At 40.4% G+C, this 27,518-nt stretch overlaps 2 protein-coding genes across 5 annotated transcripts in view; both read left to right on the top strand.

Moving 5' to 3' along the window:
* Window positions 1-16,245, top strand: part of micu3b (mitochondrial calcium uptake family, member 3b) — a 38,366-nt gene extending 22,121 nt beyond the window's left edge. For all 4 annotated transcript variants that reach the window (XM_055888496.1, XM_055888498.1, XM_055888497.1 and 1 more), the window contains 4 exons: window positions 503-611; window positions 1,419-1,573; window positions 7,803-7,880; window positions 14,289-16,245. In XM_055888496.1, the coding sequence (XP_055744471.1) occupies window positions 503-611; window positions 1,419-1,573; window positions 7,803-7,880 (342 nt within the window). In that variant the 3' untranslated portion in view covers window positions 14,289-16,245. The remainder of the gene's footprint in view (window positions 1-502; window positions 612-1,418; window positions 1,574-7,802; window positions 7,881-14,288) is intronic.
* A 492-nt stretch (window positions 16,246-16,737) lies between these two features.
* zdhhc2 (zinc finger DHHC-type palmitoyltransferase 2) overlaps window positions 16,738-27,518 on the top strand; it is a 76,337-nt gene continuing 65,556 nt past the window's right edge. Inside the window, exon 1 of the mRNA XM_055888501.1 lies at window positions 16,738-17,047. Within this exon, the coding sequence (XP_055744476.1) occupies window positions 16,921-17,047 (127 nt within the window). The 5' untranslated portion in view covers window positions 16,738-16,920. The remainder of the gene's footprint in view (window positions 17,048-27,518) is intronic.

The raw sequence follows: 27,518 nt of genomic DNA on the forward strand, positions 1-27,518 counted from the left end.
TATGTAAGTGTTAGGTTAATCTGCCTTAGAAAACTCTGCAAACACGCTGACCTTTCCCCCAAAAGCTACAATCAACTCATAGTATCCATACCAGGGGGGAACGACCCAGCGATGTATACTCTGTCTGTTTGGTCGTTTTCCTGCCTTTGTGTCTGTTATCTGTGTGATGTCTTCAAGGTCCCGCGGACACTAAAGGCTTCCCTCTGGTTTAAGTGGAGTAGATTATGTGTCATGTGAAGTGCTGTTGCATTGTCTGGCTGGCCTTTTGGGTTGGGACATCCAGTCGTTTGCTTTATGTGTAATTCATTCCTGTCTCTCTCACGCAATTTGAGCCTCAGATTTGACTCTTCTTTTTACTTTTATACTTTAATATAATATTGAATCTTTGTCAGTTTTTATTGATTTGAGTTGAGATAAATTACTGTTTAGTCTGCTTTGTAAAATGAATAGATTTAATTGATTTGGCTGACTTGGATTTGACATGATTTGAATTCCCTTGTAGGGAATCACCTTTGATGAGTTCAGATCCTTCTTCCAATTCATGAACAACCTGGAGGATTTCGCTATAGCCATGCAAATGTACAACTTTGCCAACCGTTCCATTGGCCAAGGTTAGTTCCAATCATTCCATTGGCCAAGGTTAGTTCAAATCGTTCCATTGGCCAAGGTTAGTTCAAATCGTTCCATTGGCCAAGGTTAGTTCAAATCGTTCCATTGGCCAAGGTCAGTTCCAATCATTCCAATGGCCAAGGTTAGTTCCAATCGTTCCATTGGCCAAGGTTAGTTCCAATCGTTCCATTGGCCAAGGTTAGTTCCAATCGTTCCATTGGCCAAGGTTAGTTCAAATCGTTCCATTGGCCAAGGTCAGTTCCAATCATTCCAATGGCCAAGGTTAGTTCCAATCATTCCATTGGCCAAGGTTAGTTCCAATCATTCCATTGGCCAACGTTAGTTCCAATCATTCCATTGGCCAAGGTTAGTTCCAATCATTCCATTGGCCAAGGTTAGTTCCAATCGTTCCATTGGCCAAGGTTAGTTCCAATCATTCCATTGGCCAAGGTTAGTTCCAATCATTCCATTGGCCAAGGTTAGTTCCACTCTTTATTTGATTTGTTTGACTACTGAAATAAATGGACGAGGAATAACCACACTGTTTTTACACTGTTCCACTGTTCCACTCTTCAACTGTTCCACTCGTCCATTCTTCCACTGTTTACACTGTTCCACTGTTAACACACCATCTATACACTATGACTGTGTCCCAAATGGCACCATATTCCCTATATAGTGCACTACTTTTGACCCCATTGACCCTGGTATAGGGAAAAGGGTGCCATTTGGGACGGAGACTATAATGGTGGTCCAACTTAGTGGCACAAATAGTGGCATGGTGATTCTGTTCCCCTCGTCCCTCTCAGATGAGTTGGCCCGGGCAGTCTATGTGACGACGGGGCTGAAGCTGACTAAACACCTGGTCAACACTGTGTTCCACATCTTCGACGAGGACCGTGACGGACAGCTCAGTTACAAGGAGTTCATTGGTGTCATGAAGGACCGGCTGCACCGCCGCACGGTAAGGAGAGGGGCAGGCAGGCAAGGAGGGAGGGAGGGTGGGTAAGACAGGCAGGCAGGCAGGCAGGGAGGGAGGGAGGGAGGGAGGGAGGGAGGGAGGGTGGGTAAAACAGGCAGGGAGGGAAGGAGGCAGGCTGGGACGGAGGGAGGAGGCAGGGAGGAAGGGTGGAGTAGAGTTGTGTGGAGGACGTCAGGATAGCTGATAGAGATATAGTCCTTCATATGTAATGGGAACAGGGACAAAGAGATCATGTTCACAGACTGTCTAAACAGAGCAATGCATGTTTATCATAAGCTATGTTTAGAATTACCATGTCTTATATGTTGATAGTTTAGACATAGTCACTATCTAATGTTAATAGTTTAGATACAGTCACTATCTAATGTTGATAGTTTAGATAGTGACTGGTCCCTAATGTTGATTGTTTAGGGAACATTCACTATCTAATGTTGATAGTTTGGGGAACAGTCACTATCTAATGTTGATAGTTTAGATAGTGACTGGTCCCTAATGTTGATTGTTTAGGGAACATTCACTATCTAATGTTGATAGTTTGGGGAACAGTCACTATCTAATGTTGATAGTTTAGGGAACAGTCACTATCTAATGTTGATAGTTTGGGGAACAGTCACTATCTAATGTTGATAGTTTAGGGAACAGTCACTATCTAATGTTGATAGTTTAGGGAACAGTCACTATCTAATGTTGATAGTTTAGGGAACAGTCACTATCTAATGTTGATAGTTTAGATAGTGAACAGTCCCTAATGTTGATTGTTTAGGTAACAGTCACTATCTAATGTTGATAATTTAATCACAGTCACTATCTGATGTTGATAGTTTAGGTAACAGTCACTATCTAATGTTGATTGTTTAGGGAACAGTCACTATCTAATGTTGATAATTTAATCACAGTCACTATCTGATGTTGATAGTTTAGGTAACAGTCACTATCTAATGTTGATTGTTTAGGGAACAGTCACTATCTAATGTTGATAGTTTGGGGAACAGTCACTATCTAATGTTGATCGTTTAAACACAGTCAGTATCTAATGTTGATCGTTTAAACACAGTTAGTATCTAATGTTGATATTTTCGACACAGTCACTATCTAATGTTGATCGTTTAGGGAACATTCACTATCTAATGTTGATAGTTTAGACACAGTAAACGATGTAATGTTGATCGTTTAGGGAACAGTCGCTATCTAATGTTGATAGTTTAGATTCAGTCACTATCTAATGTTGATAGTTTAGATAGTGACTGGTCCCTAATGTTGATTGTTTAGGGAACAGTCACTATCTAATGTTGATAGTTTAGGGAACAGTCACTATCTAATGTTGATAGTTTAGATAGTGAACAGTCCCTAATGTTGATTGTTTAGGTAACAGTCACTATCAATTTTTGACATTTTAAACAGAGTCACTATCTAATGTTGATCGTTTAAACACAGTCAGTATCTAATGTTGATCGTTTAAACACAACCACTATATAATGTTGATAGTTTAAACACAGTCAGTATCTAATGTTGATCGTTTAAACACAACCACTATATAATGTTGATAGTTTAAACACAGTCAGTATCTAATGTTGATCGTTTAAACACAGTCAGTATCTAATGTTGATATTTTTGACACAGTCACTATCTAATGATTGTTTAGACACAGTCACTATCTAATGTTGATCATTAAGGGAACAGTCACTATCTAATGTTGATCATTTTGACACAGTCACTATCTAATGTTGATTGTTTAGGGAACAGTCACTATCTATTTTTTACATTTTAAACAAAGTCACTATCTAATGTTGATCGTTTAAACACAGTCACTATCTAATGTTGATTGTTTAGGGAACAGTCACTATCTATTTTTTACATTTTAAACAAAGTCACTATCTAATGTTGATAGTTTAGATACAGTCAGTATCTAATGTTGATCGTTTAAACACAGTCAGTATCTAATGTTGATATTTTTGACACAGTCACTATCTAATATTGATCATTTAGGGAACAGTCACTATCTAATGTTGATAGTTTAGACACAGTCAATAACTAATGTTGATAGTTTAGATACAGTCACTATCTAATGTTGATAGTTTAGACACAGTCACTATCTAATGTGGATAGTTTAGATATAGTCACTATCTAATGTTGATAGTTTAGACACAGTCACTATCTAATGTTGATAGTTTAGATATAGTCACTATCTAATGTTGATAGTTTAGATATAGTCACTATCTAATGTTGATAGTTTAGATATAGTCACTATCTAATGTTGATAGTTTAGACACAGTCAATAACTAATGTTGATAGTTTAGATACAGTCACTATCTAATGTTGATAGTTTAGACACAGTCACTATCTAATGTGGATAGTTTAGATATAGTCACTATCTAATGTTGATAGTTTAGATATAGTCACTATCTAATGTTGATAGTTTAGATACAGTCACTATCTAATGTTGATAGTTTAGATACAGTCACTATCTAATGTTGATAGTTTAGATACAGTCACTATCTACTGTTGATAGTTTATGGAACAGTCACTATCTAATGTTGATAGTTTAGATTCAATCACTATCTAATGTTGATTGTTTAAACACAGTCAGTATCTAATGTTGATATTTTTGACACAGTCACTATCTAATGTTGATCATTAAGTGAACAGTCACTATCTAATGTTGATAGTTTAGACACAGTCACTATCTAATGTGGATAGTTTAGGGAACAGTCATTTTGTGATGTTGATAGTTTAGACAGAGACGCTATCTAATGTTGATCGTTTAGGGAACAGTCGCTATCTAATGTTGATAGTTTAGATTCAGTCACTATCTAATGTTGATAGTTTAGATTCAGTCACTATCTAATGTTGATAGTTTAAACACAGTCAGTATCTAATGTTGATCGTTTAAAGACAGTCAGTATCTAATGTTGATATTTTTGACACAGTCACTATCTAATGATTGTTTAGACACAGTCACTATCTAATGTTGTGGTACGTTAAGTGATTTAGATGCACTATTGTAAAGTGGTTGTTCCACTGGATATCATAAGGTGAATGCACCAATTTGTAAGTCGCTCTGGATAAGAGCGTCTGCTAAATGACTTAAATGTAAATGTAATGTTGATCATTAAGGGAACAGTCACTATCTAATGATTATTTAGACACAGTCACTATTTAATGATTATTTAGACACAGTCACTATTTAATGCTGATCGTTTATGGAACAGTCACTATCTAATGTTGATAGTTTAGATTCAGTCACTATCTAATGTTGATAGTTTAAACACAGTCAGTATCTAATGTTGATCGTTTAAAGACAGTCAGTATCTAATGTTGATCGTTTAAAGACAGTCAGTATCTAATGTTGATATTTTCGACAAAGTCACTATCTAATGATTGTTTAGACACAGTCACTATCTAATGTTGATCATTTAGGGAACAGTCACTATCTAATGTTGATCGTTTAAACACAGTCAGTATCTAATGTTGATCGTTTAAACACAACCACTATATAATGTTGATAGTTTAAACACAGTCAGTATCTAATGTTGATCGTTTAAACACAACCACTATATAATGTTGATAGTTTAAACACAGTCAGTATCTAATGTTGATCGTTTAAACACAGTCAGTATCTAATGTTGATATTTTTGACACAGTCACTATCTAATGATTGTTTAGACACAGTCACTATCTAATGTTGATCATTAAGGGAACAGTCACTATCTAATGTTGATCATTTTGACACAGTCACTATCTAATGTTGATTGTTTAGGGAACAGTCACTATCTATTTTTTACATTTTAAACAAAGTCACTATCTAATGTTGATCGTTTAAACACAGTCACTATCTAATGTTGATTGTTTAGGGAACAGTCACTATCTATTTTTTACATTTTAAACAAAGTCACTATCTAATGTTGATAGTTTAGATACAGTCAGTATCTAATGTTGATCGTTTAAACACAGTCAGTATCTAATGTTGATATTTTTGACACAGTCACTATCTAATATTGATCATTTAGGGAACAGTCACTATCTAATGTTGATAGTTTAGACACAGTCAATAACTAATGTTGATAGTTTAGATACAGTCACTATCTAATGTTGATAGTTTAGACACAGTCACTATCTAATGTGGATAGTTTAGATATAGTCACTATCTAATGTTGATAGTTTAGACACAGTCACTATCTAATGTTGATAGTTTAGATATAGTCACTATCTAATGTTGATAGTTTAGATATAGTCACTATCTAATGTTGATAGTTTAGATATAGTCACTATCTAATGTTGATAGTTTAGACACAGTCAATAACTAATGTTGATAGTTTAGATACAGTCACTATCTAATGTTGATAGTTTAGACACAGTCACTATCTAATGTGGATAGTTTAGATATAGTCACTATCTAATGTTGATAGTTTAGATATAGTCACTATCTAATGTTGATAGTTTAGATACAGTCACTATCTAATGTTGATAGTTTAGATACAGTCACTATCTAATGTTGATAGTTTAGATACAGTCACTATCTACTGTTGATAGTTTATGGAACAGTCACTATCTAATGTTGATAGTTTAGATTCAGTCACTATCTACTGTTGATAGTTTATGGAACAGTCACTATCTAATGTTGATAGTTTAGATTCAATCACTATCTAATGTTGATTGTTTAAACACAGTCAGTATCTAATGTTGATATTTTTGACACAGTCACTATCTAATGTTGATCATTAAGTGAACAGTCACTATCTAATGTTGATAGTTTAGACACAGTCACTATCTAATGTGGATAGTTTAGGGAACAGTCATTTTGTGATGTTGATAGTTTAGACAGAGACGCTATCTAATGTTGATCGTTTAGGGAACAGTCGCTATCTAATGTTGATAGTTTAGATTCAGTCACTATCTAATGTTGATAGTTTAGATTCAGTCACTATCTAATGTTGATAGTTTAAACACAGTCAGTATCTAATGTTGATCGTTTAAAGACAGTCAGTATCTAATGTTGATATTTTTGACACAGTCACTATCTAATGATTGTTTAGACACAGTCACTATCTAATGTTGTGGTACGTTAAGTGATTTAGATGCACTATTGTAAAGTGGTTGTTCCACTGGATATCATAAGGTGAATGCACCAATTTGTAAGTCGCTCTGGATAAGAGCGTCTGCTAAATGACTTAAATGTAAATGTAATGTTGATCATTAAGGGAACAGTCACTATCTAATGATTATTTAGACACAGTCACTATTTAATGATTATTTAGACACAGTCACTATTTAATGCTGATCGTTTATGGAACAGTCACTATCTAATGTTGATAGTTTAGATTCAGTCACTATCTAATGTTGATAGTTTAAACACAGTCAGTATCTAATGTTGATCGTTTAAAGACAGTCAGTATCTAATGTTGATCGTTTAAAGACAGTCAGTATCTAATGTTGATATTTTCGACAAAGTCACTATCTAATGATTGTTTAGACACAGTCACTATCTAATGTTGATCATTTAGGGAACAGTCACTATCTAATGTTGATAGTTTAGACACAGTCAATATCTAATGTTGATTGTTTAGGGAACAGTCACTATCTAATGTTGATAATTTAATCACAGTCACTATCTGATGTTGATAGTTTAGGTAACAGTCACTATCTAATGTTGATTGTTTAGGGAACAGTCACTATCTAATGTTGATTGTTTAGGGAACAGTCACTATCTAATGTTGATTGTTTAGGGAACAGTCACTATCTAATGTTGATTGTTTAGGGAACAGTCACTATCTAATGTTGATAATTTAATCACAGTCACTATCTGATGTTGATAGTTTAGGGAACAGTCACTATCTAATGTTGATTGTTTAGGGAACAGTCACTATCTAATGTTGATCGTTTAGACACAGTCACTACCTTATGTCAATGTCGCAAATACATGGGAACAAACAGTTTTCATATTCATTATTTGTTTTACATTTGTTCATGTTCATTGGTTCTTGTTCATTTATTCATGATCATTTGTTCATGGTCATTGGCTCATGGTTAATAGTTAATGGTCAAATGAGTCGCTTATCTGACATTTTGACGGTCATTTGAGTTCAGTCTCAATTCCACTTCTAAATTCTGCTTCCAATTTTTTTGGAGCTTTGCTTCCACCTAGTGGCGAATAATGACCATTGTATTTTATATTTTCTGTTTACATTATTCTCTCTTTCTCTCTCTCTCTCAGGCGTTTAGAGTGGATGACAAGAAGAAGTTCACTTCTTTCAAGTCCTGTCTGAAGAAGGAGATCTCGTCAGGCAGATAGGTATATCTAGACTCTTTGTTTAATCCACAATAGAAGTATAGTTAATGCTATTTTGATTTGGAGATATAGATGCCACCATACCACATTATGATGGTCTTTGTTCCAGGTTCTTCTTCAAAGGAGCTTAATTTTTTATGAAGTAGATAGAACAATCTCTCTTTTCAACTAGTAATGTGGTACGTTAAGTCAGCTCCTGGGATGTGGTACATTAAGTCAGCTCCTGGGATGTGGTACATTAAGTCAGCTCCTGGAATGTGGTATGTTAAGTCAGCTCCTGGGATGTGGTACATTAAGTCATCTCCTGGGATGTGGTACATTAAGTCAGCTCCTGGGATGTGGTACGTTAAGTAATCTCCTGGGATGTGGTACATTAAGTCAGCTCCTGGGATGTGGTACATTAAGTCAGCTCCTGGGATGTGGTATGTTAAGTCAGCTCCTGGGATGTGGTACATTAAGTCAGCTCCTGGGATGTGGTATGTTAAGTCAGCTCCTGGGATGTGGTACGTTAAGTCAGCTCCTGGGATGTGGTATGTTAAGTCAGCTCCTTGGATGTGGTACATTAAGTCAGCTCCTGGGATGTGGTATGTTAAGTCAGCTCCTGGGATGTGGTATGTTAAGTCAGCTCCTGGGATGTGGTATGTTAAGTCATCTCCTGGGATGTGGTACGTTAAGTCATCTCCTGGGATGTGGTATGTTAAGTAATCTCCTGGGATGAAGTATGTTAAGTCATCTCCTGGGATGTGGTATGTTAAGGCAGCTCCTGGAATGTGGTATGTTAAGTCAGCTCCTGGGATGTGGTATGTTAAGTCAGCTCCTGGGATGTGGTACATTAAGTCATCTCCTGGGATGTGGTACATTAAGTCAGCTCCTGGGATGTGGTACGTTAAGTAATCTTCTGGGATGTGGTACATTAAGTCAGCTCCTGGGATGTGGTACATTAAGTCAGCTCCTGGGGTGTGGTATGTTAAGTCAGCTCCTGGGGTGTGGTATGTTAAGTCAGCTCCTTGGATGTGGTACATTAAGTCAGCTCCTGGGATGTGGTACATTAAGTCAGCTCCTGGGATGTGGTACATTAAGTCATCTCCTGGAATGTGGTATGTTAAGTCAGCTCCTGGAATGTGGTATGTTAAGTCAGCTCCTGGGATGTGGTATGTTAAGTCAGCTCCTGGGATGTGGTACATTAAGTCATCTCCTGGGATGTGGTACGTTAAGTAATCTCCTGGGATGTGGTACATTAAGTCAGCTCCTGGGATGTGGTACATTAAGTCAGCTCCTGGGGTGTGGTATGTTAAGTCAGCTCCTTGGATGTGGTACATTAAGTCAGCTCCTGGGATGTGGTATGTTAAGTCAGCTCCTGGGATGTGGTACATTAAGTCATCTCCTGGGATGTGGTACATTAAGTCAGCTCCTGGGATGTGGTATGTTAAGTCAGCTCCTGGGATGTGGTATGTTAAGTCAGCTCCTGGGATGTGGTATGTTAAGTCATCTCCTGGGATGTGGTACGTTAAGTCATCTCCTGGGATGTGGTATGTTAAGTCAGCTCCTGGGATGAAGTATGTTAAATCATCTCCTGGGATGAAGTATGTTAAGTCATCTCCTGGGATGTGGTATGTTAAGTCAGCTCCTGGCATGTGGTATGTTAAGTCATCTCCTGGCATGTGGTATGTTAAGTCATCTCCTGGGATGTGGTACATTAAGTCAGCTCCTGGGATGTGGTACATTAAGTCAGCTCCTGGGATGTGGTACGTTAAGTAATCTCCTGGGATGTGGTACGTTAAGTAATCTCCTGGGATGTGGTACGTTAAGTCAGCTCCTGGGATGTGGTACGTTAAGTCAGCTCCTGGGATGTGGTACGTTAAGTCAGCTCCTGGGATGTGGTACATTAAGTCAGCTCCTGGGATGTGGTATGTTAAGTCATCTCCTGGGAGGAGGTATGTTAAGTCATCTCCTGGGATGTAGTATGTTAAGTCATCTCCTGGGATGTAGTATGTTAAGTCATCTCCTGGGATGTAGTATGTTAAGTCATCTCCTGGGATGAAGTATGTTAAGTCATCTCCTGGGATGTGGTATGTTAAGTCATCTCCTGGGATGTAGTATGTTAAGTCATCTCCTGGGATGTAGTATGTTAAGTCATCTCCTGGGATGTAGTATGTTAAGTCATCTCCTGGGATGAAGTATGTTAAGTCATCTCCTGGGATGTGGTATGTTAAGTAATCTCCTGGGATGTAGTATGTTAAGTCATCTCCTGGGATGTGCTATGTTAAGTCATCTCCTGGGATGTAGTATGTTAAGTCATCTCCTGGGATGTAGTATGTTAAGTCATCTCCTGGGATGTAGTATGTTAAGTCATCTCCTGGGATGAAGTATGTTAAGTCATCTCCTGGGATGTGGTATGTTAAGTAATCTCCTGGGATGTAGTATGTTAAGTAATCTCCTGGGATGAAGTATGTTAAGTCAGCTCCTGGGATGAAGTATGTTAAGTAGCTCCTAGGATGTGGTACATTAAGCCAGCTCCTGGTATGTGTTAGAGTTCCACACTAACTCTTGTCAGCCTCAGCATTGAGTTATACTGTAATATTAAGTCCTGATTAACTGCTACCAGACACCAGCTTAACTCTGCATACATGAGCGGTCCGATTTAAACCCATAAGAATGTTTCACAGGAAAAAGACCATACTGCTCAAACAATGTGATGAAACAACACAAACAAGGCTGGCACTGGGTCCATTTACCTTACAAACTGATCTGCATGTTTTTACATGGGACTAAAATATAAAAACATCTTGTCTCCGAGTGTATTTTACAGAGCATAGTATAGAACATGGCATTCCAAATGGCATCCTATTCCCTTTATAGTGCGCTACATTATAAGGCTCTGGTCAAAAGTAGTGCATTATATAGGGAATAGGGTGCCATTTTGGATATAATCATAGAATGCATTGTTTTTCAATCTCTGCTATTTGTAGCCCATTCAGGGTCAAAGGTCATGGAGGAGTGTACACTACATGACCAAAAGTCATGACCAAAAGTCTGCTCGTCGAACATCTCATTCCAAAATAATGGGTATTAATATGTAGTTGGTCCCCCCTGGGAAGGCTTTCTACTAGATGTTGGAACAATGCTGCGGGGACTTGCTTCCATTCAGCCACAAGAGCATTAGTGAGGTTGGGCACTGATGTTGGGAAATTAGGCCTGGCTCGCAGTCTGCATTCCAATTCATCCCAAAGGTGTTCGATAGGGTTGAGGTCAGGGCTCTGTGCAGGCCAGTCAATTTCTTCCACAACGATCTCGACAAACCATTTCTGCATGGACCTCACTTTGAGCATGGGGGCATTGTCAAGCTGAAACAGGGACTTCCACAAACTGTTGCCACAAAGTTGTAATCACAGAATCATCTAGACCGTCATTGTATGCTGTAGCTTTAGGATTTCCCTTCACTGGAAGTAAGGGGTCTATCCCAAACCAGACCATTATTCCTCCTCCACCAAGCTTTACAGTTGGCACTATGCATTGGGAGATGTAGGCCAACCCAGTTTCGTCTATCGGACTGCCAGATGGTGAAGCGTGACTCATCACTCCAGAGAAGGCATATCCTCTCCTCCAGAGACCAATGGCGGCAAGCTTTACACATCTCCATGGCATTGCGCATGGTGACCTTAAGTTTGTGTGCGGCTGCTCGCCCATGGAAACCCATTTCATGAAGCTACCGACAAACAGTTTTTGTTTTGACATTGCTTCCAGAGGTAGATGACATCATTCTGTTTACTTCTGGCCCTTCTTTGGACACTGTGTTAACAACTATCCAGACAAGCTTCAATGCCATACAACTCTCCTTCCGTGGCCTCCAATTGCTCTTAAATACAAGTAAAACTAAATGCATGCTCTTCAACCGATCGCTGCCTGCACCTGCCCGCCCGTCCAGCATCACTACTCTGGACGGTTCTGACTTAGAATATGTGGACAACTACAAATACCTAGGTGTCTGTTTAGACTGTAAACTCTCCTTCCAGACTCACATCAAACATCTCCAATCCAAAGTTAAATCTAGAATTGGCTTCCTATTTCACAACAAAGCATCCTTCACTCATGCTGCCAAACATACCCTCGTAAAACTGACCATCCTACCGATCCTCGACTTCGGTGATGTCATTTACAAAATAGCCTCCAATACCCTACTCAATAAATTGGATGCAGTCTATCACAGTGCCATCCGTTTTGTCACCAAAGCCCCATATACTACCCACCACTGCGACCTGTATGCTCTCGTTGGCTGGCCCTCGATTTATACTCGTCGCCAAACCCACGGGCTCCAGGTCATCTACAAGACCCTGCTAGGTAAAGTCCCCCCTTATCTCAGCTCGCTGGTCACCATAGCAGCACCCACCTGTAGCACGCGCTCCAGCAGGTATATCTCTCTGGTCACCCCCAAAGCCAATTCCTCATTTGGCCGCCTCTCCTTCCAGTTCTCTGCGGCCAATGACTGGAACGAACTACAAAAATCTCTGAAACTGGAAACACTTATCTCACTCACTAACTTTAAGCACCAGCTGTCAGAGCAGCTCACGGATTACTGCACTTGTACATAGCCCATCTATAATTTAGCCCAAACAACTACCTCTTCCCCTACTGTATTTATTTATTTATTTTGTTTCTTTGCATCCCATTATTTATATTTCTACTTTGCACATTCTCCCACTGCAAATCTACCATTCCAGTGTTTTACTTGCTATATTGTATTTACTTCGCCACCATGGCCTTTTTTTGCCTTGACCTCCCTTATCTCACCTCATTTGCTCACATTGTATATAGACTTATTTTTCTACTGTATTATTGACTGTATGTTTGTTTTACTCCATGTGTAACTCTGTGTTGTTGTATGTTGAACTGCTTTGCTTTATCTTGGCCAGGTCGCAATTGTAAATGAGAACTTGTTCTCAACTTGCCTACCTGGTTAAATAAAGGTGAAATAAAAAATAAAAAAATAAAGTTTGGAAGTCGGTAGTGAGTGTTGCAACCGAGGACAGACAATTTTTACGCGTTACGCTCCTCAGCGCTCGGCCGTTCCATTCTGTGAGCTTATGTGGCCTACCTCTTCGCTGCTGAGCCATTGTTGCTCCTAGATGTTTCCACTTCATAATAACAGCAGCTCTAGCAGGGCAGAAATTTGACGAACTGACTTGTTGGAAAGGTGGCATCCTATGGTGGTGCCACGTTGAAAGTCATTGAGGTCTTCAGTAAGAACATTCTACTGCCAATGTTTTTCTATGGCGATTGCATGGCTGGGTCCTCGATTTGATACACCTGTCAGCAATGGATATGGCTGAATAGCCAAATCCTCTCATTTGAAGGGGTGTCCACATACTTTTGTATATATAGTGTATGTGCACATTTTAGACCGTTTCATTGGTCCTTAAATACAATATCCACCACCCAAGGGCACTGGGTCATGCAAAACAAACTTGCCCAATTATGTTGCTATACAAACACTAGATTGCTGATGCAATGTATTGGCCAATGAGAGGCTCTGAAGCCACCATCTTCCATATTGGTACTCCTCAGTAGGAGCAGTTCCTCCATAGGAATTAATGGAATTCTACAGTATTTGAATTTCATTTTTCAAGCACAAAATTACATGCATTTAAGTATTTCTTTCTTGTAGTGGTGACAGTAACTTTAGCACTCTAACCATTCTACTTTAAAGCTGAAATCCGCATAAGGGGAAACAGCGCCACTGTTCGCCCCAACACATTTGTTATTGTTTTTGTTTTGTTGATTAAACGGAGGAGAGGAGCATCCAGCATTGTGGTAAAAAAATAAAATTGTACATACACTGCTGTTCTATCGTGCGTGCAATGATGTTCAATGATGTTCAATGATGTGCAATGATGTTCAATGATGTGCAATGATGTTCAATGATGTGCAATGATGTGTAATGATGTTCATTGATGTTCATTGATGTTCAGTGATGCTCCATGATGTCCGAGGGGAAAAAGCTGTGTCATTGTTTGAAGTAGCTTCTTTGTTGTTGTAATATCTCAAATGGACGTGGCAGTTTCACCATTATGGATTCCAGCTTTAAGAAAAATGTTTTTGTATAATTTAAAAGTATGCGTCAAGGTGTCTAATACAATATACTACTGTGGGCTAAAACCAATGTAGACATCTAGTGTTTATATACTGTACATCATTGGTATGAGATTATGGCCAGGAGTTGTTCCTGAACACCTGATCTGACCAGGAAAAGCTCTGGGCCATCTAGGGATTCTTGAGGTTAGTTTATAATTAACTCAGCAGTACAGTTTCTTTCTCCAGTATTTTTATGTTGCCACTGAACAGGTCGATAGTGTTAGATGCTGTGTGTGCTATGTTCCTCAATGTATTCTTTAATAATTACTTTTCCTTTTGCAGATCACCAGCTGAATGTCCTGCACTCTCAGTCTGCACCCCCCTCTACCTGGATAGACTTCCCCTGATCCATGAAGATCATTCAAAACAACAGTACAGTTCATTTTGCTATCAATGTGAAGATGAGAGAAGGATAGATGAATGTGTCAGTCTCTGCATAGTGGTCTAAAAAGGTGAACTGAACTAGGATTCTCCCCACCTAGGCCTAGTTGGATGCTACTCGAGGTGTTTTCAAGTTGAGATTGATGTGAGAAAACAAAGGATTTCTCTGATGACCCTAAAAGTAAGCCATTTGAAATACCTGAAGTCTTAAGCTTGTTGTTCAGCTTTCAGTCTGAAATCAACAATATGTAGTGCTGTGATGTTAAATTGCATTGATGGTATTTTATTTTTCTACCAGATTGTTTAAAAACAAATGAAATCAGGGGACTGCTATGGATCAGGACTGGTTTAACACCTTCCTGGTCTTCTACAAGTCACACCAGCTGATAGGGTCACTGGAAACTCCAACCTATTGTTGTAACAGATTTATTCACCCAGGGTGAATATATTATTGATTCATCTATCTATCTATGTACAGTATTTATTCACCATTTTACCGTATTCATTTGTTATTCATTTGTTTGTTTATCACTGTAAGTCTCTGAAAAGGAACAACCCATTTGGTTGTTTTGTGGCTGGCAGGCTGTAGCTCTGACAGTGTGTGTAGTATTGTTCAGTGTGGTTCCCTCCCAGTCCTAAACCTGCTAATCTGCCTCTATGCATTGCTGACATACTTTCTCCAAGCCTGTCTGCAGCCCACTGCACAGATCAGCTTACGCAGGGGAGTGCAGCCTCCCTCTTGTGTTCTGTTCACATGGCTGCCTTCTGCAGCTCATTCTCAAATAACTCAGAGCCAGCTAGCTAACACCTTTCAAATGGGGGTTTTATCTCTGGGGTTCATTGTGTAAATAGAGGCAGCTAACTCCGTTAATAATTATTATAATCAAGAGTTTACTCTGATGTAATGGAGAAATTCAGTGTGTATATTAACTATACACACTATTCATACTAGGCCTATTCAGCCTACTGACAGGGATTCTATACAATGAGGACTATATTAATTTGCGGTAATTGTTTTTACTAAAGGCAAAATACAATGTTGAAATAACATGAGGTTACTGTTCAGAGGCATACCTGTGTTTATTTCCCAATGGGTTACCCAGGAAAATCTTGTTCTACTGTGTAACATCATGACATATATATTTTAAAATGTCAAATATAGTGTATATGCATTTCAGTGATGTTTTCTAGAGACTGTAGTTCTGATCTGAAGTGGTGCATTTCAGTGATGTTTTCTAGAGACTGTAGTTCTGATCTGAAGTGGTGCATTTCAGTGATGTTTTCTAGAGACTGTAGTTCTGATCTGAACTGGTGCATTTCAGTGATGTTTTCTAGAGACTGTAGTTCTGATCTGAACTGGTGCATTTCCTGCTTGAATAGATACTTGGGTCTCTATTAAATCCGTATCACAGAAATTAAGCATTAGTGTGGTTGGAATTTAAGGCAATGTTCCTGTGTTAGCAGAGACTGCATTCATTGTAAACGCTGCAGATGTCGGCTCAATAGGAAATGGCCTTTACGTGTTTAGCATGCTATCTGTAATGCTCCAGCGATACAGATTGAACATAGCCCTTGGTTTGCTAGTTCCAATGTCTAACAATATTATCTCGTATGTTACATATTAAATCAAATAAATGGTTTTGTCTAATTAGCCTACTTCTTTGCATGGTATAACAGAATACATTAGTAATGTGAATATCCTACATCTCCTCAAAGTTTACCTCTTTTGAATGATGTTTGGAAGTCATGTGGATGACAGCTCTCTCTACAGAACTGTGCTTAAATGATCAAATGGATTACACAGGCTGTTGCAGGCTGTTACATTGACTTGGTAAATAAAGATGTTAAGAACAATCAATAGCTCTGTGTCATTTTTGTTCTGGATTGCACACACACGCACACACGCACGCACACACACACACTTGAACAACCCCTGACCTCTAAGGAAATATTTGGTTGATGTTTTCACACAAGTCAGCTAATTACCAGCTGACTGTGTCACACATTCCTCACACATTTGAAACAGAGTGGCTATATATTATTACCAGCATATGCACAGACAGCTCTGTTTTACTTATTGACATAAAAGACAATCAAATAGGCCTATTCTACAAAAAGGCACATTTAATGAAGCATAAGGTCTGAGAATTGTTTTCTCCATCATACACTGTAGGCCTACTTTCACCAACGTTAGATCTATGGCAAGACAACATTAAAAACAACTTAAATGGTGATTCACATTCTTTTCTCTGCATCAATGGTCAGAGCCTCAATTGGATCATTCCAAAGAATAAAAATGTGTTTGCAGCATCCCACGAACGTCATGGCAACTTGGTGAAAAGGGGTGGTGCTGACTATTTTGCAGCGCAGAGAGGAACGAGAGACGTCGCGCTGCCGCTCTCTGCGAAACGAGGTGGGGGCAGCAGAACAGAAGTGCTACGTCCTGGCTGTCGATCATACGCGATTTACAGGCAGTAATGAAGTGACAGACAGACAAAAACTTAATGTCAAACAAATGGTGTCTAAATAGAATATGGCGCCGTCGGGCTCGCGTAGTATCAAACGGAGCTGTCAGACAGTTTTGTATTGGATTCCAGTTATTTTTATCACCCTCATAGTGGCTTGGTCTTACTACGCGTATGTTGTACAGCTCTGCATAGGTAAGGATAACTCCACTATCGGCACAGTATGGGTTTTAACGCTTATAGGATACTGTGGAAGCCTTGCAGTGCCCTTATAACCGATGTGACCATGTGTTTTTCCCTGCTCCAGTGCTGCGTCTCATTTCAGCGTTCACTCATTTTGGTCCTGTCTGATTTTACATGCACAACTATTTGTTTATGCAGGTGCTTGTAGTTCACAGTACCAATTTGTATCATAATTACAAGACAAAGTTATTCTGGACACATGTTCATGAATATGTTGGTTCATGGAAGTCTCCCATAAAAACTGTTGAGTCACAGCTATAACTGAAATAGATTACATTAGTTGCACATGTGTTAAACAATATGGGGAGCATATAATGTGTGATCATAATAAATTAATGACAGTAGAAATGTAAATATTGGTTGTTTATATATGGGCTGAGTTTTATATTATTCAATAATATTGGTAATGTGTTTGATTATCTCAAAGAATCTCTCATATATGTAAAGCCATTTATTATAATCCAAACAACTATACAAAAACAATCCCTGAGGAAATTGAAGGGTGTATATCAACTTGTAGTGTGTCTGTACAACATTCAAGTTTTGGTCCGCTTAAAAATTGTATGACCATGAAAATTCAAGCCCCCTCCATTTGAGTTCCTCTCCAGGTGAAAAATCACCTCACAAGGATGGGTTTAAAGATTAATGGCCTGGACCAGAGCCATATATATATATATATATATATATATATATATATATATATATATATATATATATATATATATATATATATATATATATATATATATATATATATATATAATGTATGTATGTGACTGTACTATCCTGTGCCTGTATGGAGGGATTATATGTACGTACTACTACTTCATACAGCTCTGACAACATTTGTTACATGTGTTCATGTGTCGCATATTCACCACAACACTTTGACGTCTAAGGGCCCTGGTCAAAAGTAGTCCCCTATAGGGTGCCATTTCGGACATTTAGTTCCCCCTCCCATAGCTTTCAAGGCTGTTTTTTAGACCGCCAATGTTAAATTTTGTTAAATTATAGTGTAAAAGAGCATAATATTACACAACATATTGAATTGGCCTGAATAGGGATACTGATTCCTGAGGTGAGGAGCTCTGTGTGTGTCAGAAGAAACCAGGGCCAGCCCACTCCTTGCTCTATTTGGCAGTATGTCAGGTCACCACCTCCTCTGCAAATGGACTCTGCATTTACCAAGAAGCATCACACGCAAACTAGTCTGGATTGAAAGAGCAGTGGTTGCAAAGTATCGTTTTTGAATGTTGCTATGCTTGTACTATCATCAGTCTATTGTCCAATCAATTCCTTTTCTGTTTGACACGCACATTGTTTTTAGCTTAGTCTTTTGGACTTAACAACAACCATGTCAGCTGACTTTGAGCTAATATTCCACAAAGGGTGAATAATGCCCTGTTTTGACCATGTCTTTGGCATTCTGCCCTAATTTCTTTTTGTTCTGTATAAATAGCCCTAAAATACAGTATCTGTAAACAGACCATAAATGTCTTCCTTTTTGTTTTCTTCTAAAGCTGTGAGTGCTATTATTTGATACAATATCAGTACTTGTTGCATTTACAACTTGTCTAAGTCATATCATCCACTGATTTCAGTCAGAGCATGGCTGTGGATTGACTGCATTGTTTGAATGGAATGTTGGCATATTAGCAGTTAATTTGGAAAATGAATGGATCATTCCTCTAAAACTGTCTGGCTAGCTAGCTAACATACAGTGCAGATAAACTCTTCAAATGTATTATTTTACACAATATCTTATCACAGCACTAGCAAACAATGGTTGACCAACTCCCTTACCAAAATGGCTGACCTTTATCCCATCTTAAGAAGGTTCATTTCCATTCTAGTACTCTAATTCCTAATTCTATGGTCTCAAGTGAGAGTGTTGCTGCCCTAATTCTAAACCGCTGCACTACAGTGTCTCAAGTGAGAGTGTTGCTGCCCTAATTCTACACTGCTGCACTACAGTGTCTCAAGTGAGAGTGTTGCTGCCCTAATTCTACACTGCTGCACTACAGTGTCTCAAGTGAGAGTGTTGCTGCCCTAATTCTACACCGCTGCACTACAGTGTCTCAAGTGAGAGTGTTGCTGCCCTAATTCTACACCGCTGCACTACAGTGTCTCAGGTGAGAGTGTTGCTGTCATCATTTTGAGTTCCCCTCCCAGCCAGCCCAGGCATCAGTCCAGTCAGGTTGACCCTCCCAGCCAGCCCAGTCATCAGCCCAGTCAGGTTGACCCTCCCAGCCAGCCCAGTCAGCAGTCCAGTCAGGTTGACCCTCCCAGCCAGCCCAGGCATCAGTCCAGTCAGGTTGACCCTCCCAGCCAGCCCAGGCATCAGTCCAGTCAGGTTGACCCTCCCAGCCAGCCCAGTCATCAGCCCAGTCAGGTTGACCCTCCCAGCCAGCCCAGTCAGCAGTCCAGTCAGGTTGACCCTCCCAGCCAGCCCAGGCATCAGCCCAGTCAGGTTGACCCTCCCAGCCAGCCCAGTCATCAGCCCAGTCAGGTTGACCCTCCCAGCCAGCCCAGTCATCATCCCAGTCAGGTTGACCCTCCCAGCCAGCCCAGTCATCAGCCCAGTCAGGTTGACCCTCCCAGCCAGCCCAGTCATCAGCCCAGTCAGGTTGACCCTCCCAGCTAGCCCAGTCATCATCCCAGTCAGGTTGACCCTCCCAGCCAGCCCAGTCATCAGCCCAGTCAGGTTGACCCTCCCAGCCAGCTCAGTCATCAGCCCAGTCAGGTTGACCCTCCCAGCCAGCCCAGTCAGGTTGACCCTCCCAGCCAGCCCAGTCATCAGCCCAGTCAGGTTGACCCTCCCAGCCAGCCCAGTCATCAGCCCAGTCAGGTTGACCCTCCCAGCCAGCCCAGTCATCAGCCCAGTCAGGTTGACCCTTCCAGCCAGCCCAGTCATCAGCCCAGTCAGGTTTACCCTCCCAGCCAGCCCAGTCATCATCCCAGTCAGGTTGACCCTCCCAGCCAGCCCAGTCATCATCCCAGTCAGGTTGACCCTCCCAGCCAGCCCAGTCATCAGCCCAGTCAGGTTGACCCTCACCTCCTGTTTCCTTCCTGCTGTTCTAAATAATATCTAAAACAGGTCAACATTCCCCGTTTGTCTTAGAACACAATATTATGGCCAGTAACAGAGTCAATCACTTTGTCAAAACCCTTCTCTACCCCGGAGGTAAGAAAGGCTGAAAATCTCTGACCGGCCCTATAGAGTTATTCCTAACCATGTGGCCTGACCAGGAAACACAGGGGCTCAAGTAAAGTTCTCAGCGGATGTTGTTAAGTAATTGATTCATCTGTTATTATCAATGCTTTTAGTGCATACAACTAATATGATAGTTTGATATTGGCATTGACTGTAAAATTATTATTTTTATATATATTTGTAATTTTCTTCTATCTGCAATGAAACCAGTAAGATATGACTAGAAGTGTTGTTGCCTGCGGCCAGCATGTGGTGTGATGAGGTCCAGAGATAACTGTAGGAGGGTATCGTCAGCTGATCCCTCTGTTAATCCCATTGTCTGACTCGCATGCAATCTCTGCCTGACCCAGATTTCCTTAAAATTATCTTTAATAAATGGCAGCAGGGTCTTTAAAGTTGACAAAATGTTAGTCACATATCTGTGACAGTGGAGGCTCATCAGAGGAGGAAGGGGAGGACCATCCTCCTCAGTGAATTTCATAAAGATAAAAATAGTGAAACATTCAAAAAGTTATCCTTTTTTAGATAAAACTATACTAAATATATTCACGTCAACAAATAATTGATTAAAACACACTGTTTCGCAATGAAGGTCTACAGTAGTTTCCGTCCTCCTCTGGGTACATTGACTTCAATATAAAACCTAGGAGGCTCATGGTTCTCACCGCCTTCTATAGACTTACACAATAATTCTGACAACTTCTGGAGGATTTCCTCCAACCTATTAGAGCTCTTGCAGCATGAACTGACATGTTGTCCACCCAATCAAAGGATCAGAGAATCAATCTACACTACATGACCAAAAGTATGTGGAAACCTGCTTGTCGAAAATCTTGTTCCAAAATCATGGGTATTAATATGGAGTTGGTCCCCCCTTTGCTGCTATAATAGCCTCCACTCTTCTGGGAAGGCTTACCACTAGATGTTGGAACATTGCTGCGGGGACTTGCTTCCATTCAGCCACAAGAGCATTAGTGAGGTTGGGCACTGATGTTGGGCGATTAGGCCTGGCTCGCAGTTGGCATTCCAATTCATCCCAAAGGTGTTCGACGGGGTTGAGGTCAGGGCTCTGTGCAGGCCAGTCAATTTCTTGCACACTGATCTCGACAAACCATTTCTGCATGGACCTCGCTTTGTGTACGGGGGCAGGAAAGGGCCTTCCCTAAACTGTTGCTACAAAGTTGGAAGCACAGAATCATCTAGAATGTCATTGTATTCTGTAGCGTTAAGATTCCCCTTTACTAAGGGGGGCCTAGCCCAAACCATGAAAAACAGCCCCAGACTGTTATTCCTCCTCTACCAAACTTTACAGTTGGCACTATGCATTCGGGCAGGTGGTGTTCTCCTGGCATCCGCCAAACCAGAATCCTCCGTTGGACAGCCAGATGGTGAAATGTGATTCATCACTCCAGAGAATGCATTTCCACTGCTCCAGAGTCCAATGGCGGTGAGCTTTACACCACTCCAGCGACACTTGGCAATGCGCATGGTGATCAATTCTTGTTCTGATGTTGCTTCCAGAGGCAGTTTGGAACTCGGTAGTTAGTGTTGCAACCGAGGACAGACGATTTTTAAGCGATAAGCGCTTCAGCACTCGGCGGTCCTGTCCTGTGAGATTTTGTGGCCTACCACTTCGCAGCTGAGCCGTTGTTGCTCCTAGACGTTTCCACTTCAGAATAACAGCACTTACAGTTGACCAGGGCAGCTCTAGCAGGGCAGAAATTTTACGAACTGACTTTTTTGGAAGGTGGTATCCTATGATGGTGCCACGTTGAAAGTCACTGAGCTCTTCACCATTCTATTGCCAATGTTTGTCTATGGAGTTTGTATGGCTGTGTACTCAATTTTATACACCTCCCAGCAACGGGTGTGTCTGAAATAGCCGAATCCACTCATTTTAAGTGGTGTCCACATACTTTTGTATATATAGTGTAGTACTGATAGCATAAGCTACAGCTAGCTAGTACTACAGTGCATAAAATGTGGTGAGTAGTTGACTCAAAGAGAGAAAGACAATAGTTTAACAGTTTTGAACAACTTAATGTATTCCTAAATTAAGGAGAAGCAAAAGAGAGAGAGAGACAGATTGAGATTTAGTTGTATTTTTAAAAAACTTTCACTTAGCAAGTGAATGTAGCTAGCTAGTTTAACCTACTCAAACACCTGACTCAAACAGAGAGGGATGCTACGTTAGCTAGCTATGGCTATCCAGCACTGGATGGATGAGAGACAGCTAGTTCACCTGTGAAGTCCTTGTGTCGCAGACCTGGCTCTGTTGCAATAGCAGGATGCACGCACGCACGCACACACGCACGCACGCAAGCACCCCACACACAGCCAGTTTCAGTTGCTCAGATCATCTTCCCTCGGCTCTGACTGTATGTTGTGCAGACTGCAGTGTGCTCTGAGCAGGCTCAGGGATGGAACTTAAGAATGTTGGGCACTGGCCAGCCAGGCTAGTAGACTACCATTTTTACTAGCCCGGGTCTAAAATCTGTGCCATGCGATATTTGAAAAGACAACATTTCTCTAGGCGGCAGGCTAGTTTGGTCCATTTTCTACTAGCCCGGTTGAACAGTACTAGCCTCAGGCTAGCTAGCTAGCTTAATATCCATCCCTGGGTGTGCTACTTCAAGGGCTTTTTAAAACTGGAAGGAACAAGGATGATGAGCTCTTGGGGAACTATGTGTTGCCTATTTATTTTATTAGTTATGTGTAGGATGCTGTGTCTCAATTAGGGAGCTGGTCCTGTCTTTTCGGGGCTGTTCATATTGTTTATTAGGTGTGTGTTCATGCTGTTGATGTATATTAGGTGTGTGTTAATGCTGTTGATGTGTATTAGGTGTGTGTTAATGCTGTTGATGTGTATTAGGTGTGTGTTAATGCTGTTTATATGTGTATTAGGTGTGTGTTAATGCTGTTTATGTGTGTTAATGCTGTTGATGTGTATTAGGTGTGTGTTAATGCTGTTTATATGTGTATTAGGTGTGTGTTAATGCTGTTGATGTGTATTAGGTGTGTGTTAATGCTGTTTATGTGTGTTAATGCTGTTGATGTGTATTAGGTGTGTGTTAATGCTGTTGATGTGTGTTAATGCTGTTGATGTGTATTAGGTGTGTGTTAATGCTGTTGATGTGTGTTAATGCTGTTGATGTGTATTAGGTGTGTGTTAATGCTGTTGATGTGTGTTAATGCTGTTGATGTGTATTAGGTGTGTGTTAATGCTGTTGATGTGTGTTAATGCTGTTGATGTGTATTAGGTGTGTGTTAATGCTGTTTATGTGTGTTAATGCTGTTGATGTGTATTAGGTGTGTGTTAATGCTGTTGATGTGTGTTCATGCTGTTGATGTGTATTAGGTGTGTGTTAATGCTGTTGATGTGTATTAGGTGTGTGTTAATGCTGTTGATGTGTATTAGGTGTGCATTGGTGCTGTTGGTGTGTATTAAGCAGGGGTTGGAACCTACATTATTTTTGTTCTAAACAAACTTTTTTTTTTTACGTTCCACTCCACCAATCATGCAGTGCCGATAGCAATGAGAATTGAGCAGATTGCTATGAAGTGGGCAAGCTATAGCTCAGTGAGTTGTTTACATGTGTGATGGAAAGACACGTGCGAGATGCATCGGACATTTTGCGGGTGGGGAGAGAATGAGAGAGCAGGTCCGGCTCCAGGATGACATGCCTGAGGTGACATTTTAAATACATGGGTGGGCACAACTAGTATTGCTTTATGAGCCCTAATAAAACAAGGTAGATTGGTCCTACTGCTGTTGAAATGTACAAAAATGTATTTGAAATGTAGCCTTACACATCAACAACCATTGTTTTGTATAATGGCACAAGAAAGATATGCACCCCATTATGACATACAAGTGTATACAAAAATGCAGCCGTAGCTGCCGTAGGCCTACACATAATACAAAATGCAGCCGTAGACCTACACATAATACAAAATGCAGCCGTAGGCCTACACATAATACAAAATGCAGCCGTAGACCTACACATAATAAAAAATGCAGCCGTAGGCCTACACATAATACAAAATGCAGCCGTAGACCTACACATAATACAAAATGCAGCCGTAGACCTACACATAATACAAAGTGCAGCAGTAGCTGCCGTAGACCTACACATAATACAAAATGCAGCCGTAGACCTACACATAATACAAAGTGCAGCAGTAGCTGCCGTAGACCTACACATAATACAAAATGCAGCCGTAGGTCTACAGATAATACAAAATGCAGCCGTAGACCTACACATAATACAAAATGCAGCCGTAGACCTACACATAATACAAAATGCAGCCGTAGGCCTACACATAATACAAAATGCAGCTGTAGACCTACACATAATACAAAATGCAGCCGTAGCTGCCCTAGACCTACACATAATACAAAATGCAGCCGTAGGCCTACACATAATACAAAATGCAGCCGTAGGTCTACACATAATACAAAATGCAGCCGTAGGTCTACACATAATACAAAATGCAGCCGTAGGCCTACAGATAATACAAAATGCAGCCGTAGACCTACACATAATACAAAATGCAGCCGTAGCCCTACACATAATACAAAATGCAGCTGTAGACCTACACATAATACAAAATGCAGCCGTAGCTGCCCTAGACCTACACATAATACAAAATGCAGCCGTAGGCCTACACATAATACAAAATGCAGCCGTAGGCCTACACATAATACAAAATGCAGCCGTAGGTCTACACATAATACAAAATGCAGCCGTAGACCTAAACATAATACAAAATGCAGCCGTAGCTGCCCTAGACCTACACATAATACAAAATGCAGCAGTAGGTCTACACATAATACAAAATGCAGCCGTAGCTGCCGTAGGCCTACACATAATACAAAACGCAGCCGTAGACCTACACATAATAAAAAATGCAGCCGTAGGTCTATACATAATACAAAATGCAGCCGTAGACCTACACATAATGCAAAATGCAGCCGTAGGTCTACACATAATACAAAATGCAGCCGTAGGCCTACACATAATACAAAATGCAGCCGTAGGTCTACACATAATACAAAATGCAGCCGTAGGCCTACATATAATACAAAATGCAGCCGTAGGTCTACACATAATACAAAATGCAGCCGTAGGTCTACACATAATACAAAATGCAGCCGTAGGTCTACACATAATACAAAATGCAGCCGTAGCTCTACACATAATACAAAATGCAGCCGTAGGTCTACACATAATACAAAATGCAGCCGTAGGTCTACACATAATACAAAATGCAGCCGTAGGCCTACACATAATACAAAATGCAGCCGTAGCTGCCGTAGGCCTACACATAATACAAAATGCAGCCGTAGCTGCCGTAGGTCTACACATAATTCAAAATGCAGCCGTAGACCTACACATAATACAAAATGCAGCCGTAGGCCTACACATAATACAAAATGCAGCCGTAGGTCTACAAATAATACAAAATGCAGCCGTAGGCCTACACATAATACAAAATGCAGCCGTAGGTCTACACATAATACAAAATGCAGCCGTAGGCCTACACATAATACAAAATGCAGCCGTAGGCCTACACATAATACAAAATGCAGCCGTAGGCCTACACATAATACAAAATGCAGCCGTAGGCCTACACATAATACAAAATGCAGCCGTAGGCCTACACATAATACAAAATGCAGCCGTAGGTCTACACATAATACAAAATGCAGCCGTAGGTCTACACATAATACAAAATGCAGCCGTAGGCCTACACATAATACAAAATGCAGCCGTAGGCCTACACATAATACAAAATGCAGCCGTAGCTGCCGTAGGTCTACACATAATACAAAATGCAGCCGTAGACCTACACATAATACAAAATGCAGCCGTAGCTGCCGTAGGTCTACAAATAATACAAAATGCAGCCGTAGACCTACACATAATACACAATGCAGCCGTAGGTCTACAAATAATACAAAATGCAGCCGTAGACCTACACATAATACAAAATGCAGCCGTAGACCTACACCTAATAAAAAATGCAGCCGTAGCTGCCGTAGGCCTACCCATAATACAAAATGCAGCCGTAGGTCTACCCATAATACAAAATGCAGCCGTAGGTCTACACATAATACAAAATGCAGCCGTAGGCCTACACATAATACAAAATGCAGCAGTAGGTCTACACATTATACAAAATGCAGCCGTAGGTCTACACATAATACAAAATGCAGCCGTAGGTCTACACATAATACAAAATGCAGCCGTAGGCCTACACATAATACAAAATGCAGCCGTAGGCCTACACAATACAAAATGCAGCCGTAGGTCTACACATAATACAAAATGCAGCCGTAGACCTACACATAATACAAAATGCTGCCGTAGACCTACACATAATACAAAATGCAGCCGTAGACCTACACATAATACAAAATGCAGCCGTAGACCTACACATAATACAAAATGCAGCCGTAGGCCTACACATAATACAAAATGCAGCCGTAGGCCTACACATAATACAAAATGCAGCCGTAGGCCTACACATAATACAAAATGCAGCCGTAGACCTACACATAATACAAAATCCAGCCGTAGACCTACACATAATACAAAATGCAGCCGTAGGCCTACACATAATACAAAATGCAGCCGTAGACCTACACATAATACAAAATGCAGCCGTAGCTGCCGTAGGCCTACACATAATACAAAATGCAGCCGTAGGCCTACACATAATACAAAATGCAGCCGTAGCAGCCGTAGACCTACACATAATACAAAATGCAGCCGTAGGTCTACACATAATACAAAATGCAGCCGTAGGTCTACACATAATACAAAATGCAGTCGTAGCAGCCGTAGGCCTACGCATAATACAAAATGCAGCCGTAGCCCTACACATAATTCAAAATGCAGCCGTAGGCCTACACATAATACAAAATGCAGCCGTAGGCCTACACATAATACAAAATGCAGCCGTAGCTGCCGTAGGTCTACACATAATACAAAATGCAGCCGTAGACCTACAGATAATACAAAATGCAGCCGTAGCTGCCGTAGGTCTACAAATAATACAAAATGCAGCCGTAGACCTACACATAATACACAATGCAGCCGTAGGTCTACAAATAATACAAAATGCAGCCGTAGACCTACACATAATACAAAATGCAGCCGTAGACCTACACATAATAAAAAATGCAGCCGTAGGTCTGCACAT

Source organism: Salvelinus fontinalis, chromosome 29 (genome assembly GCF_029448725.1).
Source record: "Salvelinus fontinalis isolate EN_2023a chromosome 29, ASM2944872v1, whole genome shotgun sequence".
In the NCBI taxonomy this organism is placed as follows: Eukaryota; Metazoa; Chordata; class Actinopteri; order Salmoniformes; family Salmonidae; genus Salvelinus; species Salvelinus fontinalis.